Source organism: Oryctolagus cuniculus, chromosome 19 (genome assembly GCF_051225735.1).
Source record: "Oryctolagus cuniculus isolate XC-2025 breed Fujian yellow rabbit chromosome 19, ASM5122573v1, whole genome shotgun sequence".
Classification (NCBI taxonomy): Eukaryota; Metazoa; Chordata; class Mammalia; order Lagomorpha; family Leporidae; genus Oryctolagus; species Oryctolagus cuniculus.
The window spans coordinates 41,619,948-41,638,105 of record NC_142885.1 but is presented as its reverse complement, the minus strand read 5'-3'; the positions used below and the strand labels follow the sequence as shown (position 1 = coordinate 41,638,105).

General features: G+C 38.8%; 2 protein-coding genes across 2 annotated transcripts in view; both read left to right on the top strand.

Moving 5' to 3' along the window:
• LOC138842995 (uncharacterized) overlaps nt 1-18,158 on the top strand; it is a 123,463-nt gene that overhangs the window by 98,435 nt on the left and 6,870 nt on the right.
• ORYCUNV1R1645 (vomeronasal 1 receptor oryCunV1R1645) lies at nt 14,022-14,945 on the top strand. Its single transcript, NM_001167328.1, has one exon. It carries the CDS (start codon nt 14,022-14,024, stop codon nt 14,943-14,945), a length of 924 nt encoding a protein of 307 aa, NP_001160800.1.

Below are 18,158 nucleotides of genomic sequence, written 5' to 3'. Positions count from 1 at the left end.
TCCATTCCACTTCAACAGGTTTCCTTTTTGGTGTTCAGTCAGTTGTCACCGATCAGGGAGAACATATGGTATTTGTCCCTTTGGGACTGGCTTATTTCACTCAGCATGATGTGTTCCAGATTCCTCCATTTTGTTGCAAATGACTGGATTTCGTTGTTTCTTACTGCGGTATAGTATTCTAAAGAGTACATATCCCATAATTTCTTTATCCAGTCTACCGTTGATGGGCATTTAGGTTGGTTCCAGGTCTTAGCTATTGTGAATTGTGCTGCAATAAACATTAGGCTGCAGACTGCTGTTTTGTTTGCCAATTTAAATTCCTTTGGGTAAATTCCAAGGAGTGGGATGGCTGGGTCGAACAGTAGGGTTATCTTCAGGTTTCTGAGGCATCTCCAGACTGACTTCCATAGTGACTTGACCAGCTTGCATTCCCACCAACAGTGGGTTAGTGTCCCTTTTTCCCCACATCCTCGCCAGCATCTGTTGTTGGTGGATTTCTGAATGTGAGCCATTCTAACCGGGGTGAGGTGGAACCTCAATGTGGTTTTGATTTGCATTTCCCTGATTGCTAATGACCTTGAACATTTTTTCATGTGCCTGTTGGCCATTTGGATTTCCTCTTTTGAAAAATGTCTATTGAGGTCCTTGGCCCATCTCTTAAGTGGGTTGTTGGTTTTGTTTTTGTGGAGTTTCTTGATCTCTTTGTAGATTCTGGTTATTAACCCTTTATCTGTTGCATAGTTTGCAAATATTTTTTCCCATTCTGTCGGTTGTCTCTTCACTCTCCTGACTGTTTCTTTTGCAGTACAGAAACTTCTCAATTTGATGCAATCCCAATAGTTGATTTTGGCTTTGACTGCCTGTGCCTCCCGGGTCTTTTCCAGAAACTCTTTGCCTGTGCCAATATCTTGAAGGGTTTCTCCAATGTTCTCTAGTAACTTGATGGTGTCAGGTCGTAGATTTAGGTCTTTAATCCATGTTTAGTGGATTTTTGTGTAAGGTGTAAGGTAGGGGTCTTGCTTCATGATTCTGCATGTGGAAATCCAATTTTCCCAGCACCATTTATTGAATAGACTGTCCTTGCTCCAGGAATTAGTTTTAGATCCTTGATCGAATATAAGTTGGCTGTAGATGTTTGGGTTGATTTCTGGTGTTTCAATTCTGTTCCATTGGTCTATCCATCTGTTTCTGTACCAGTACCATGCTGTTTTGATTACAACTGCCCTGTAGTATGTCCTGAAATCTGGTATTGTGATGCCTCCAGCTTTGTTTTTGTTGTACAAGATTGCTTTAGCTATTCGAGGTCTCTTGTGCCTCCATATAAATTTCAGCACCAATTTTTCCAGATCTGAGAAGAAGGTCTTCGGTATCTTGATTGGTATTGCATTGAATTTATAAATTACTTTTGGGAGAGTGGACATTTTGATGATATTGATTCTTCCAATCCATGAGCATGGGAGATTTTTCCATTTCTTGGTATCCTCTTCTATTTCTTTCTTTAAGGTTTTGTAATTTTCATCGTAGAGATCTTTAACGTCCTTGGTTAAGTTTATTCCAAGGTATTTGATTGTTTTTGTAGCTATTGTGAATGGGATTGATCTTAGAAGTTCTTCCTCAGCCATGGCATTGTCTGTGTATACAAAGGCTGTTGATTTTTGTGCATTGATTTTATACCCTGCTACTTTGCCAAACTCTTCTATGAGTTCCAATAGTCTCTTAGTAGAGTTCTTTGGGTCCCCTAAATAAAGAATAATGTCATCTGCAAAGAGGGATAGTTTGAGTTCTTCCTTCCCAATTTGAATGCCTTTAATTTCTTTTTCTTGCCTAATAGCTCTGGCTAAAACTTCCAGAGCTATATTGAATAGCAGTGGTGAGAGTGGGCATCTATGTTCATCAGGGATATTGGTCTGTAATTCTCTTTCAGTGCTGCATCTTTTTCCGGCTTAGGAATTAAGGTGATGCTGGCTTCATAAAAAGAATTTGGGAGGATTCCCTCTTCTTCGATTGTTCTGAATAGTTTGAGAAGAATTGGCGTTAGTTCTTCTTTAAATGTCTGTTAGAATTCAGCAGTGAATCCATCTGGTCCTGGGCTTTTCTTTGTTGGGAGGGCCTTTATTACTGTTTCCATTTCTGTCTCAGTTATGGGTCTGTTTAGGTTTTCCATGTCTTCCTGGTTCAATTTAGGTAGGTTGCATGTGTCCAGGAATGTATCCATTTCTGATAGGTTTCCCTGTTTGCTGGCATTAAGTCCTTGTAGTAATTTCTGATGATTCTTTTTATTTCTGTGGTGTCTGTTGTTATGTTTCCTTTTTCATCTCTGATTTTATTGATTTGGGTCTTTTCTTTTTTTAGTTAGTTGGGCCAATGGGGTGTCAATTTTGTTTATTTTTTCAAAAAACCAGCTCTTCACTTGGCTGATTTTTTGTAGTGTTTTTTTGGATTCAATCCTGTTGATTTCTTCTCTGATTTTAATTATTTCTCTTCTCCTACTAGATTTGGGTCTGGTTTGCTGTAGGTTTTCTAGATCCTTGAGGTGCATTGAAAGCTCATCTATTTGGTGCCTTTCCAATTTCTTGATGTAGGCACCTATTGATAGAAACTTTCCTCTTAATACTGCTTTTGCTGTATCCCATAAGTTTTGGTATGTTGTGCAGTTACCCTCATTTACTTCCAGAAAGTTTTTGATTTCTCTTTTGATTTCTTCTATGACCCATTGTTCATTCAGGAGCATGTTGTTCAATCTCCATGTGTTTGCATATGCTCTAGGGATTCCTGAGTTGCTAATTTCCAACTTCATTCCTTTATGGTCTGAGAAGCTGCATGGTATGATTCTAATTCTTTTGAATTTGCTGAGACTTGCTTTATGGCCTAGTATGAGGTCAATCCTAGAGAAGGTTCCATGTACTGCTGAGAAGAATGTAAAATCTTTAGCTGTAGGATTGAAAGTTCTGTATATATCTGTTAGATCCATTTGGGCTATAGTGTCGTTTAAATCTACTGTCTCCTTGTTGATCTTCTGTTCTGTTGATCTGTCTATTTCTGAGAGTGGGGTATTGAAGTACCCAGTACTACTGTATTGGGGTCTAAGTCTCCCTTTAAGTCCCTTAACAAATCTTTTAAATAAACCGGTGTCCTATAATTACGTGCATATACATTGATAATTGTTATATCTTCTTGTTGTATTGATCCCTTAATCATGATATAGTGTCCCTCTTTGTCTCTCTTAACAGTTTTTGTGGTAAAGTTTATGTTGTCCGATATTAAGATGGCTACGCCCGCTCTTTTTTCATTTCTGTTGGCATGGTATATCTTTTTCCAGCCTTTCACTTTCAGTCTGTATGGATCTTTGTTGGAAAGATGTGTTTCTTCTAAGCAGCAAATAGATGGGTTTTGTTCCTTAACCCAATCAGCCAATCTGTGTCTTTTAATCTTGAATTGGGGTGTCTGTTTCATTTGGGGGCGTCGTAATGTCTTCCTTGTCCTTGTTACCTCGGCTTTTGTGTTTGTTTGTCGTCATATTGGAGATATTCTTTGTTTTTTTTTTTTTTTTTTTTCTTGTTATACTGTGACTCTAGATTAAGAGGACTGTCTGCTTTTGATGGATCCTTAGAGGCTGTGATGGGTGTGGCCAGAGAGCTCTGGTTCTACAGGGTTAAGGGTGTGCCAAAGGTGATTCACCCTGATTGTTCTCTTGCTCTCTCTCTCTCTCTCTTTTTTTTGACTCAGTTGGGAAGTAATTCCACACAACTGAGTGGAATTGAGAGTAGTTGATGTATGAAATCTGGCCCCTGTGGGTATTCATTTGCTTACCAGAGTCAGGTTTTTCTGCTTGGCTAATGAGAGCCACCCACTTTACATATGCAAAATGGCGCACACTGCTTTACTTATGTAAAATGGCGCCTGACCTTTGTCTTGCTCGGCTTTGTAAGGTGAGTGGAGAGAGAGGCTAAATGTCCGTGCCGGTTCCCCTTATTTATTCGATTTTTTCTCTCCTCCAGGCAGCCTGGTGAACTTTCCCCAATGGGGTTTCAGGCCTCGTTCTCTGCAGGCTTTTTCTGCCTTTCCCTGCCAATGTCTCAGGTTACTGAGAGGTTTTTAGCTCAATTCCCTTTCCAGTGCTGGCACGCAGACTCTGCAGCTCCGGTGTGTCTGGCGGGTCCTGCGGCCCTGGTGGCTCCCGTGGCTCAGCTTCCATGCGGTGGGCGACCTTGCTCTCCCCTTAGGTCCTCCAAGTCACTGTCACTAGATCCGGAGGAGTTTCCTCTGCAGTTTTTCCCTGATCCTTTTCCTGAGGCTACCGTAACTCCACTTTTATTAAACTATCTTTTCCCGGACTGTCAGTGTGCGCCCTCACTATTCTGCCATCTTGGCTCCGTCCCCCAATGCGGTGATATTTCTTACAAAATTTTGACAAATCTGGCAATGCAAATCACTTGACTTTTACAGCTCAAAAATCATAAATAACTATATATATAATGCTATTTTATATATAAAACAAATCCTTGGAGGTAAAAATGACAGATTTTTAAGAATATACCTTTAAGAAAAATATCTGAGCACGCATTGTTTTCCTTTGCAAGCTCCTTCTCTTGGCCTCTGGGCAGATTTTTTTGAGCCCAACAAATGTAGGACTGGAATGTGCATAACAGTTAAACTTTAGAGAATGAGTGAAGACCTGGAAAAGCCTTCAGTGATGTGCATAACATAATAATCAGAATCTCTAAGGAATAATGAGATTTATTTGGGGAACAGCAGAGCAATGCAAAGGGAATACCCATGTTGTAGTCAACTGTGGGTGTAGTCAAAGAGATTCAAGCATGTCAAAAGTTTAAAAGTAAACAGGAAGAAATTTATACAGGTTTGTGGGATACAAAGTTCATTCTTATTAGACACCCAAAGCTGGAGTTAGCCTCAGCTCCTTATTGGAGGAGCCCTTGCTGGGTAAATATTCTGTCCAGGACATGTCCTCTGAATTGTTGCAGTCTTGAAAAATGTGAAAGGTAAGTGTTGGTACAGAATTCTGTGCAGATGTGTGAGGCTTGCAAAGCATAGGGTGTACGTGAAATGAAGAGATTCAAGTTGGCCTTCTGTTCTTAAATATATGTAGTATAGATAGGATATAAGTGTCAGTGAGATTACAATATTGCTACTTCCTCCAAAAATGTTTTTATGACTATCAATTGTTTATTATAAAGTTGTAAATGGCTAATTTTAGTTACTTTTTAATTTTCCTTAAAATTTTTTTCAAATACAAATTTATACCATGAAATGTACATATATAAAGACAACCACAAAATCCTTGAAGAATTCACTTGTTTGATTCTTAAAACATAAAAAGAATAATTTTACATTAGGTACTTGAATTAAAAAGTGTTACTCCATTGACATAACAAGCTGGAAGCAGTCACCAGCTAAAGGCTTGATGCTCTACCCCCTACATGCACATACACACAGCCCTTCCACAATTATGACACACACTTTAATCCAGAATTATCCTTTGGAAATTGATATCTTATTATTTGTTCATATTATGGAAGTTATTATTTTCACTTTTATTTATTTTTCCATAAGTAATTTTATTTCAAAATCCTGCTAATCAACTGCTCTAGCCAAAACTGATATTTAATGCCTAAGTCATTTTCATAAAAAGCAGAAATTGCTAAATATAAGTCTCAAGTGAGAGGCAGGGTTGTTTTATAATGTATGTGGAAATAATTTGTATTCTGGTCAGAAGCGACATTCCTGAGCAAGTGTTGAAAGTTGGCATTCTTGACATCCCAGTGGAAAGAACAGGCCATCAAAGAAGGAGGTACATTTCTCTGAAGGGAGGAGAGAACTTCCACTTTGATTATGGCCCTGTCAAAAAAGGTCAGAGTTTGTGACTCCAGAAGCTTCCATAGCCTTGGAAGCTCATGACAAGAGCTTCAGGTGATTACTGACATCATAAATAAGAGTGTAAATTATTAAATCAACAACAGGAGTCACTGTGCACTTACTCACCATGTAGGATCTATATCCTTAATATGTTGTACTATGATAACTGATGGTAAAAGTAGTATTCAAACAGTGCTTTACACTTTGTGTTTCTGTGTGGGTGCAAATAGTTGAAATCTTTACTTAGTATATACTAAGTTGATCTTCTGTATATAAATATGATTAAAAATGAATCTTAATGAAGAATGGGATGGGAGAGGGAGTAGGAGATGGGATGGTTTGTGGGTGGGAGGGTGGTTATGTGGGTAAAAACTGCTATAAATCAAAAGTTGTATTTTCAAAATTTATATTTATTAAATAAAAGTTTTCTAAAAAATTAAGTTGGCAATTTCATGGGACTGGCATTGTGGCACTGCCTGCAATGCTGGTACAAGTCCTAGCCGCCTCATTTACAATCCAGCTCCTTGCTAATGATAAAGAACTAGAAGATGACCGAACTATTTGGGCCCCTGCCACCCACATTTGAGACCAGGATGGAATTCCATGCACTTGACTTTTACCTGGATCACCAGAGCAGTTGTCGCCATTTGGGGAGTGAACCAGCAGATGGAATATTTCTGTCTTTCCACCTCTTGTAATTCTGCCTTTTAGATAAATAGATAAATGAAACTTGACCTTCCTGATAACAACCCATTATGATGCTGTCCCTGGGTCTAGCATCATTTCTCAAAGATATGCACAAGTGTGGAAATATAGTCCCACTTAACAGGGAATAGTAGAACTGGTTGTTCCGGAGAGCTGACCAGAGGCAGGTAAAGCAGTCCCAGGAGCCTTGAGCTTCTACAAAATCAGCAGAGTCCAGGCAGATGTGACCCTAGGACATGGGAGATGCCCCAGAGAGGGCCTTGGGGGATGCAGCTTCTGGGGTGCTGATGTGGGAGAAATGCTCCATTTGTTTGGATGATGAGCACTTGCCACCTGTTCGAGTCACTAAGGGGGAGCTGACTGTGGCCAGAGGGCCACCCCTCTGCTACATTAGTTTATCAGCCTGGCTCAGCACTCTTCCCCCTGGACAGTGTCCCTGGGGTCTTATGTCATGTGGAACTCGCGACACAGGGGCCTGGGTCTCACCCATGTGTGGCAGGGCCCAACCACTTGGGCTATCTTTTGATACTTTCTCATTGGGTTGTCTGGGAGCTGGATTATAAAAGGAGAATTTGGGCCACAAACCAGTGCCCAGCTGGATGCTTTTATGTGGTAAAGAGAACCATCATTCCCTTCCTACATCTTGACAGAAAGTGTATCTCCCAGACTGAAGTTGCTTATGTGCTGCATACACAAGCATGCCAGATTATTTATGAATATAAGCTGCTTCTTTCATTTGTGGTGTCTTAGTCATGCTAAATGCTGTAGTTGAGAGGACACTTTTGCATGGGTGTCACAAGCATCTACCTGTATTGATGCAATATTAATTAGCCATTTGAAAAGCTGTAATGGATTTATTGTCTCAACATACCCGTATGGTTCTTACAGGTGCTAATATATTTGAGTGATTGACATGAGGCTGAGAAAAGTGTAAAGATGGTTGTCAAGTGATTAGTTCTGGCAATGCATAAACATTTAAAAAGTTATTAGGAAATAGGATCTAAAAAAATTTTTTTTTGACAGGCAGAGTGGACAGTGAGAGAGAGACAGAGAGAAAGGTCTTCCTTTGCCGTTGGTTTACCCTCCAATGGCCGCCGCGGCTGGTGTGCTGCAGCCAGTGCACTGCGCTGATCCGATGGCAGGAGCCAGGTACTTCTCCTGGTGTCCCATGGGGTGCAGGGCCCAAGCACTTGGGCCATCCTCCACTGCACTCCCGGGCCACAGCAGAGAGCTGGCCTGGAAGAGGGGCAACCGGGACAGAATCCAGCGCCCCGACCGGGACTAGAACCTTGTGCTGGTGCCGCAAGGCAGAGGATTAGCCTAGTGAGCCACGGCGCTGGCAGGAAATAGGATTAATAACTGGATATTAATGGTTGAAACGGAGATCTTAAAGCAATGCTCTTGGAAGGTTAGTGGATTGATTTGAGTCTCTGTGCACCAACATTGAAGGTTCCTAAAATCATTACCTCTATTTCCTGTAGTTTGAGAGAATTTCCAGCCCAGAAGGGAAACATGACAATCAGAAAGTAGACATTAAATATCTAGGATATTTAATATTAAATATTAAACATATTAAACAGAATGAATATCCAGGAATGATATGAATGTCTCACCCTCATCCCTACCTGAGGGCTCAACGTCAACTGCAAAGTCCATGTTAGATGTCCCTGGAGATAGATGAGACATTTATGGCACTCCTTGACCAAAAGACTACTGTGCACTGTCACCACAAATTTGTTGATAAAGTTCTAACTGTATGTAGCTATATTCTGACTGTGAGAATATGAAAATGAAACATTTTATGAGATTAGAGTGAAAATTTCAATTGATGTTGGAATGTTTTAATGGAATTTATGGTAAGTGACTTCATTTACTTTAGATAAATGTATTACGTAAATGTATTTGAAGCCCAACTGTGTAACATCTTTACTATCTAGTTTGTTAAAGAGCATATACGTGGGGCTGGCACTGTGGTGTTGTGGGTCCAGCTGCTGCCTGCAGTGCCAGCATCCCATATGGGGTCCGGTTTGAGTCCAGGCTGTCCCACTTCCAATCCAGTTCTCTGCTATGGCCTGGGAATGCAATAAAAGATGGCCCAAGTCCTTGGGCCCCTGCACCCATGTGAGAGACACACAAGAAGCTCCTGGATTCTGGCTTCGGATCAGCGCAATTGCCATCTATGGAGTGAACCAGCAGATGGAAAACATCTCTCTCTCTCTCTCTCTCTCTCTCTCTCTCTGCATCTGCCTCTCTGTAACTTTCAAATAAATAAATCTGTAAAATGAGAGAGAGAGTATGTACTCACACTTTGACCAGTAATGATTGGACATACCAAATGGGAGCCTGTAGAATTGCCTCAGGGAAATGGTTGCTAATTTGTATTTTTGAAAGTTTTATTTGATACATCCAGTAAAACCACTGCTTGGGATGCAACTCATATCAAACAGCTGGTTCAAGACCCAGCTACTCCATTTCTGATGCAGCTTGCTGTTAGTGCATTCCAGAAGGCAGTAGATGATGGTTCAAGTGCTTGGGCCTCTGCTATCTATGAGGGAGACCTGGATGGTGTTCCTGGCTCCTGCCTTTGACTTGCCTGCACTGGCCACTGTGAGATAATTGAACAGAGGATATATTAGTGCATGCATTCCAATTTCTACCATACCATTAATTAAACACTCATCCCTCTTCATCCTCAAGTTCATCTATCTCTTTCCAAACAGCAACCTTTGTGTTAGTGACCAAGTTAGCTATTGCTTTTATTTCAAAGTAGCAAATATTTAAGAGTTTGGTATTACACAGTTCTAGTGAGAAAATAAACAGCTACTCCAGTAAATCTGTTCATTAGATGGTATGTGAGTATACATTTTAAGAGTGCTATTATCAAAGAAATTTAAATTATTAAATGATGATCACACATGTATATTTTAAATATAAGATATACCTTTCAATTTTACATCAATATAATCACAACTATTTAAAAGAAAAACAAAATTGTTTCTTCATATCCAGGCTTTTCATAGCTGCAGAATCAACTACCTACTGATTAAAAATATTCAAAAAATATTGTGGACATACTCAAGATATACATCTTGGCTTTCTTTTCATTATTCCCAACAAAATATAGTACAAGGACTATTTACAAAGTTTTTACATTATACTAGGTATTTTTCTCACAAATTTATTTGAAAGTCAGAGTTACACACAGAGAGAAGGAGAGGCAGAGAGAGAGAAAGGTCTTCCATTTCCTCGTTTACTCCCCAATTGGCTGAAATTGGCTGAAATTGGCTGTGCCAATCTGAAGCTAGGAGCCTCCTCTGGGTCTCCCAAGTGGGTGAAGGGGCTCAAGGACTTGGGTCATCTTCTACTGCTTTCCCAGGCCATAGAAAAGAGCTGGATCAGAAGTGGACCACCATTGCCCATATGGGATGCTGGCACTTTAGGAAGCGACTTTACCTACTACGCCACAGCACTGGCTTCTGCATTATACTAGGTATTATAGTTAACATAAGAATGTTATAAAATCTACTTTATAATAATGTTTCTGTATGTATGAAGAACTGGAATGCAGAAATTCATAGGCTCCAAATGCAAAGAAAGTGTAAGGGAATGTTACTGGGCACCGAGGGGAGGGTGGTTACCGGAGAGAGTTTGGTGGATTCTTCTCCTCAGCTTATTATAGAAATAAGAGGCCAGGAAACAATTTGCAAAGAAGCAGAAACTTTATTTTTTCTCTGTTTACAAAGACAGAAACACATGGTGGGCAGGGAGGCTGGGAATGGGAAGAGAGAAAGAGATCTATCTGCTGATTCATTCTGCAAATGCCCCTAATGGCTATTGGGAGGGAGGTGGATTTGAAGTGGGGCAGCCAGAACTCCAACCATTGCCTAGAAATGAGACCAGCATTGCAGGCTGAGCTTATTCCAATGTGACACAATGCAGCATTATATAATCAAGAATAATTAAAGTTTAATTATTTCACATGTCACATTTTATGTTTTTATCATGTACAACCTGATGTTTGATGGAAGAGATGTGAGGAGGTCACAGGGAATCTTCTAAAGAGACCAGAAAACATTGGCAATCTGCTGTGGCAATGACTCATTTTGCACCTGAGAAAATTACAAGATTTCTGTGTAACTGACAGGGATTGTCATCATGCAGTCCCTTCAGGCCAACACAGGATAGGAAAATCTGTTCCCATGTGGGGAAATTTGGAACCCAGATGTTCTTGCTACTGCTTCTCCACTTTTCCCCTGTAGTGTCTCTTGCTTGTTCCAATCTCAAAGCCCAAGCTTGCCCTGTTCCACGGGTGACATGAGAATTGTGGGTCAGGTGGGAGATGAGCTCACTGCATTTTTTTTTTCTTATAACCACATACAGGGAGCCTCAACCCACATCCATGGACTCCCTATAGAGGTGGGTGAGTGCATGCTTCTCAGCTCTGGCCTTGTGATTGCTCCACATAAAAGTGGGTTGCTGGATGTGGGAAGATCTCAATGACATGGGACTAAAGGACTGTTCTTATACTTTCAGCCTTCTTTATTACAAAATCAAAAAAATAAAACATTATAGATTTTTGCAGACACAATTCAATTTTTTGTCTTATGAGGCCATAATTCATAGATCCCAGAGAGAACATTCATAGTTACATGATTTTATATATAAATTGGAATTGCTTTTAACATTTATTTTGTTTCCTTTTGATGGTATATTTATTCCAACTTGTTTAGTTCATTTCAACCCTTTTTATAGTACTTTAATATTTTATTTTACTGTTTTTTTATTTTTCAGTTATTTCATTTCAATTGGTTTATTTAATTTTAATGCTTTATTTTGTTGGTATTTTCACTTTTATTACGTTTCTTTTATTTGAATTATTTTTATCACATTTTAATATTTTTCTGCTTCACTTAATATATTAATAATATAATATTTTATGTTTTGAAAAACAAGTCTAATTTATAATGCTTCACTCTTGCTTTTGCTTTCTTAAATTTAAGATTATGTTAAATTTGTTATTATGTTATATTTAAGTATTTTGAAACTGTTTAAATTGTTATTAATACTTTTTTTAAGAATTTTAATAATTTAGTTTTCCTTTTAGTAAATGAATCCTCTAATTTTAGTACATTTACTGTTTTAAAGTTGCAATTATTTATTTTTCATAATCTGAAATTCCAACTTAATATTAACTTCATTAATATAATGCTAAATTTCATAGCAATGCATAAATTCAACAGACATATCAGGTGGTTTTAAATGACAGCATAATGTACAGTTAAGTTTGAAAAAACACAGGTGCTACAGATTAGTTTCAGAGCCTGGTGACTCTGTTACAGCTAATGTGCTGTGTATTCCAAAATTACTAATGGAATAAGTTTGAAATGTCCTCACCACAAAGAGGAGTAAAAGTGAGGTAGATGTTAAGCAATATGATTGAATCATTCTGTGATGTTATTTGTTTCTTAGCACTGCATTGTACCTCATAAATAAAAGTGCACATTATTTATCAATTAAAATATAACAAATGAAATGACACAAAGCAAACATAGAATTAGTAACTCTTCTCCTGGAAATATAGTGTACAAAATAATCATAATTGTTCATCCCTTTCTGATGAGCACAGAACGCCTCAAGACAATCAGTAGACACCCTTGACTTCTCTATGTAGACACTGGAGATGGCTCAGTCTATCTTAGTAGTCTTAATGCATTTTCTACAATTTGTCAGGGGAACTATTGAGAGCAGGATGCTCCACTGTCCAAGGCAGGGAACTGCAGCACAGGAAGAGCAGGTTCTCCAGTCCCTTCTAAACCCGTACCTTACACTGCTGCTGTGACTCACTCTCTCCTCATTATGACAAACAAGGAGGCAGTGATATCATTATGTTCCTGAATCTGTATATAGGAAATACATAATATTTGTATACCTTAAATAATTTAAAAAAATAATTTTGAAAAGAAAGTAAATTATCAATCTGAACCATTTTTCTTGGAATATTGATTGTTTTCTCTTTTAACTTTTATGGCTTTCATGAAATGATAATACAATTGTTATGGATTGCTAACTACAGATGCATGCCAAACTAGACAGCAAGGGAAAAATCTAGTATAAAAACATCATCTATACACTTCAGGGCAGCATGCACAAAAGTATACCAACCAATGATACATTTTCTTGGTGCTGATTATCACCATTTAATAAAAGTCATGGAAATTAAAAAAAACTTTGAAGACTTTACATAAAGAGAGTTATACTTTGTACATCTCCTCTCAAATTCTCAAAAGATCTTTGTGCTGTGGATGACCAGTTTTAGGTTTCACAATTGTTCACAAAGTAAGTTCAAATTGATGAAAAAAATTTTGTCGATTTAATAATAAAGCATAATGTAGTTTTCTGTAATATAGATTATGTAATTTTATCTAAACCAAACAAAATACAAAAATCTATATGGAAATTATATCCTTCCTGAAGTAATAATTCCCTGAATATAATAAATTACTGTAAGGGTGAGGATCTTACAGAGTTTCTCTAAAATGACAAATCATTGTATCTAAAATGTCCCCTCAGTTCCTGTAAAAGGCTTCTTCATTGCTCTCCTCTTTGATTCTGATCTCTGGCTGCACACTTCATGGTAAGTCTTCTTATAAGAGTTATTTATTTGAAAGAATTATAGAAAGACCATAATATCTGCATCTAGGCAATAGCATACTAAAGTAATGGCAAAAATTTAGCAGTGAACTTTCCTTAATTAAGACTTGAAAGGGGCGCTATGGCACAGTAGGTTAATCTTCCACCTGCGGCGCCAGCATCCCATATGAGTGCCAGTTCTAGTCCCAGCTGCTCCTCTTTTGATCCAGCTCTCTGGTATGGCCTGAGAAAGCAGTATAAGATGGCCCAAGTCCTTGAGCTCCTACACCTGCATGGGAGACCAGGAAGAAGCTCCTGGTTCCTGGCTTTGGATTGGTGCAGCTCTGGCCATTGTGGCCATTTGGGGAGTGAACCAACGGAAGGCTTTCTCTTTCTCTCCTTCTCATTGTCTGTAATTCTACCTCTCAAGTAAATAAATAAAAAAAACTTGAAGGGAATTATTTTAACTATTGAGCATTTAAGAATTAAATATTAAGTATTTAGTACTAATTAGCAATAAAAGCATTACCATGAAATGATTGTTTTGCAAATTCTTGTACATCTCAAGGTGGAAAATTTATGTGTTTTCCTTCTGATACTTGAAGTTGGACTTTGACAATATTCTCCTGAATAGAAGAAAGTTCACCTAAGGGATTTCTGAAGTGGAAACTAAGAAAAAATCCCAGATCACTGTGAAGATAAGACATTAGAATGGAAACATCTACTAGTTAGAATAATGCTTGCTGATAATGTGAAACCTCCAATATTTGTTCGCTTTTTCAGACACCCATGTGTTTTATCCTGATATTAAGATGAGTATACCTTCTGTTTATGTCTCTATTAATAAATATCTTCTTTCACAAACTGGCTTTGGAATCTCAGCCAATACCTTCCTCTTCCTCTTCCACACCTTCACATTCTTGCTGAATCGCAGGCCTAAGCCCACTGACCTCACCATCTGTCACCAGGCTTTTGTCCACATTGCATTGCTCATCACTGTGTTGTTTTTGTTCTCTCCAGAACTGTTTGAGTTGCTAAGTTTTTGGAATGACTTCAAGTGTAAGGCTTTGTTCTACATCAACAGAGTAATGAGGGGCCTCTCCATCTGCACCACCTGTCTCCTGAGCATCATCCAGGCCATCACAATCAGCCCCAGCACCTCCTGGCTGGCACAGTTTAAGTATAAATCCACACATTTCATCCTATATTTCTTCTTCTTCATATGGCTGATATGTTTGTCTTTCAGTACTAGCACACTCTTCCACACTGTGGCATCTTCCAATGTGACCCAGACCAATCTGATGGCTATCACTAAATACTGCTCATTTTACCCCATGAGCCATGATATCAGGGGTTTAATGTTCACACTGTTAACATCCAGGGACGTCTTCCTTGTGGGTGTCATGCTGCTCTCAAGTGTGTACATGGTGACTCTCCTGTCCAGGCATCAGCGGAGGTCCCAGCACCTTCACAGCACCAGCCTCTCCCCAAGGTCCTCCCCAGAGAAAAGGGCCACCCAGACCATCTTGCTGCTGGTTAGTTTCTTTGTGGTCATGTACTGGGTGGACTTCATCATCTCCTCTTCCTCCATGGTACTGTGGACATATGACTCAGTTATCTTGGGTGCTCAGTGTATTGTGGTCAATGTCTATGCCACTGTTAGTCCGTTGGTGCTTATCAGTTCTGATAAGAGGATACTTAATATTTTGCATAATGTACTATGGAAAAGCTTTTGATTTTAACAGGTTGGTGATAAAAATGGTTGTCTTGTAGTGATCATGTGGTGCAGTAGTTAAGACACTGCTTGAGATGCTCACAGCCAATACTGCAGTGCCTGGGCTTGGATTTTGGCTCTGATTCTCATCCATCTTACTGATAATGCACACCCTGAGTGTCATCAGGTGTTGGCTCAAGTACTTGCATTGCTATCATCTGCGTACAATGCAATGTGCCACATTGAGTTATAGGCCCCTGGCTTTGGCACAGCCCTCTGCTGGCTGTGGGAATTTGGGCATTTAACCAAAGATATATGATATATCTTTTTCTCTCAGTGTCATCTCTTTCTCTCTCTCTCTTTCTGCCTTTCAAATAAAGTTCAAATACATAATCAAAATAGTTGTACTGAAATAGATGTTTTTGTGAACATATAAATAATTCTAGTAAAATAGATGCCTATCTGATTAATTCAACTGTATGGAATTATACTTTTCTTATATCTAAATAATTCGATATCTATCTTGTGCAGAACTTTTATAATCCTTTTAATTCAACATCTACTATAGTTCAAGATGTCCATAGGTTTACTAGTTTCTTCTTTCAGTCTGATTTGACAAACTTCACACAGGAGACCTTTAGTTACTATTATCATGACATTATAGAAATACACACAGCTAATCAAACCTTTCATGATTTTTACATTCAAAAATATTTTTACTTTTATTCTTATTAATTAAAAAGAAGTAAATATTCAAGTGTAGCTTGGATACTAATTTCTGTCAGCAATGTTAATATATTTCTTCTCTATATTGTTGTTTAAATAAAGGCTGTGTCGATTGTACTGTCACTATTTTTATTTTTTTTTATTTTTTATTTATTTTTATCTTTTATTTAATGAATATAAATTTCCAAAGTACGACTCATGGATTACAATGGCTTCCCCCCCCATACCGTCCCTCCCACCCACAACCCTCCCCTTTCCCACTCCCTCTCCCCTTCCATTCACATCAAGATTCATTTTCGATTATCTTAATATACAGAAGATCAGCTTAGTATACCTTAAGTAAGGATTTCAACAGTTTGCTCCCACACAGAGACATAAAGTGAAAAATAATAGATGATTTTTTTTAAATGATGATGAAATCAGATCAGACCTACTGTCATGTTTAATCCCAGTGAGAGTCAAGTTGGGAAGTGATAATTTCTTTTTTTTCTTTTTTTTTTTTTTTTACAGAAGATCAGTTTAGTGTACATTAAGTAAAGATTTCAACCGTTTGCACCCCCATAGAAACACAAAGTGAAATATACTGTTTGAGTACTCGTTATAGCATTAAGCCTCAATGTACAGCACATTAAGGACAGAGATCCTACATGAGGAGTAAGTGCACAGTGACTCCTGTTGTTGACTTTACAAATTGACACTCCTCTTTATGGCATCAGTAATCTCCCTATGCACCAGTCATGAGTTTCCAAGGCTATGGAAGCCCTCTGAGTTCTCCGACTCTTATCTTGTTTAGACACGGTCATAGTCAAGGTGGAGGTTCTCTCCTCCCTTCAGAGAAAGGCACCTCCCTCTTTGAAGACCTGTTCTTTCCACTGGGATCTCACTCACAGAGATCTTTTTGCCAGAGTGTCTTGGCTTTCCATGCCTGAAATACTCTCATGGGCTTTTCAGCCAGATCCGAGTGCCTTTAGGGCTGATTCTGAGGCCAGAGTGCTATTTAGGACATCCGCCATTCTATGAGTCTGCTGAGTATCTCACTTCCCATGTTGGATCACTCTCCCCTTTATTTATTCTATCGGTTAGTGTTAGCAGGTACTAGACTTGTTTATGTGCTCCCTTTGACTCTTAGTCCTTTCATTATGATCAATTGTGAACTGAAATTGATCACTTGGAATAGTGAGATGGCATTGGCACATGCCACCTTGATGGGATTGAACTGGAATCCCTGGTATGTTTCCAACTCTACCAATTGGGGCAAGTCAGCCCGAGCATGCCCCAAATTATACATCTCTTCCCTCTCTTATTCCCACTCTTATGTTTAACAGGGATCACATTTCAGTTAATTTGCAACACTTAAGAATAACTGTGTGATAATTACAGAATTAAACCAGTCATATTAAGTAGAACAGACAAAAAAAAATCTACTAAGAGGGATAATGTATTAAGTTGTCCATTAACAGTCAGGGCTATGCTGATCAAGTCAACATTTCTCATAGTGTCCATTTCACTTCAACAGGTTTCCTTTTTGGTGTTCAGTCAGTTGTCACCGATCAGGGAGAACATATGGTATTTGTCCCTTTGGGACTGGCTTACTTCACTCAGCATGATGTGTTCCAGATTCCTCCATTTTGTTGCAAATGACTGGATTTCCTTGTTTCTTACTGCGGTATAGTATTCTAAAGAATACATATCCCATAATTTCTTTATCCAGTCTACCGTTGATGGGCATTTAGGTTGGTTCCAGGTCTTGGCTATTGTGAATTTTGCTGCAATAAACATTAGGGTGTAGACCGCTTTTTTGTTTATCAATTTAAACTCCTTTGGGTAAATTCCAAGGAGTGGGATGGCTGGGTCGAACGGTAGGGTTATATTCAGGTTTCTGAGGCATCTCCAGACTGATTTCCATAGTGGCTTCACCAGTTTGCATTCCCACCAACAGTGGGTTAGTGTCCCTTTTTCCCCACATCCTCGCCAGCATCTGTTGTTGGTAGATTTCTGTATGTGAGCCATTCTAACTGGGGTAAGGTGAAACCTCATTGTGGTTTTGATTTGCATTTCCCTGATTGCTAGTGACCTTGAACATTTTTTCATGTGCCTGTTGGCCATTTGGATTTCCTCTTTTGAAAAATGTCTATTGAAGTCCTTGGCCCATCTCTTAAGTGGGTTGTTGGTTTTGTTTTTGTGGAGTTTCTTGATCTCTTTGTAGATTCTGGTTATTAACCCTTTATCTGTTGCATAGTTTGCAAATATTTTTTCCCATTCTGTCGGCTGCCTCTTCACTCTCCTGACTGTTTCTTTTGCAGTACAGAAACTTCTCAATTTGATGCAATCCCAATAGTTGATTTTGGCTTTGACTGCCTGTGCCTCCCGGGTCTTTTCCAGAAACTCTTTGTCTGTGCCAATATCTTGAAGGGTTTCTCCAATGTTCTCTAATAACTTAATGGTGTCAGGACGTAGATTTAGGTCTTTAATCCACGTTGAGTGGATTTTTGTGTAAGGTGTAAGGTAG

Excerpts from the sequence above, each read along its gene's own strand:
- ORYCUNV1R1645 (NM_001167328.1), top strand. The coding sequence starts at position 14,022 with ATGAGTATACCTTCTGTTTATGTCTCTATTAATAAATATCTTCTTTCA.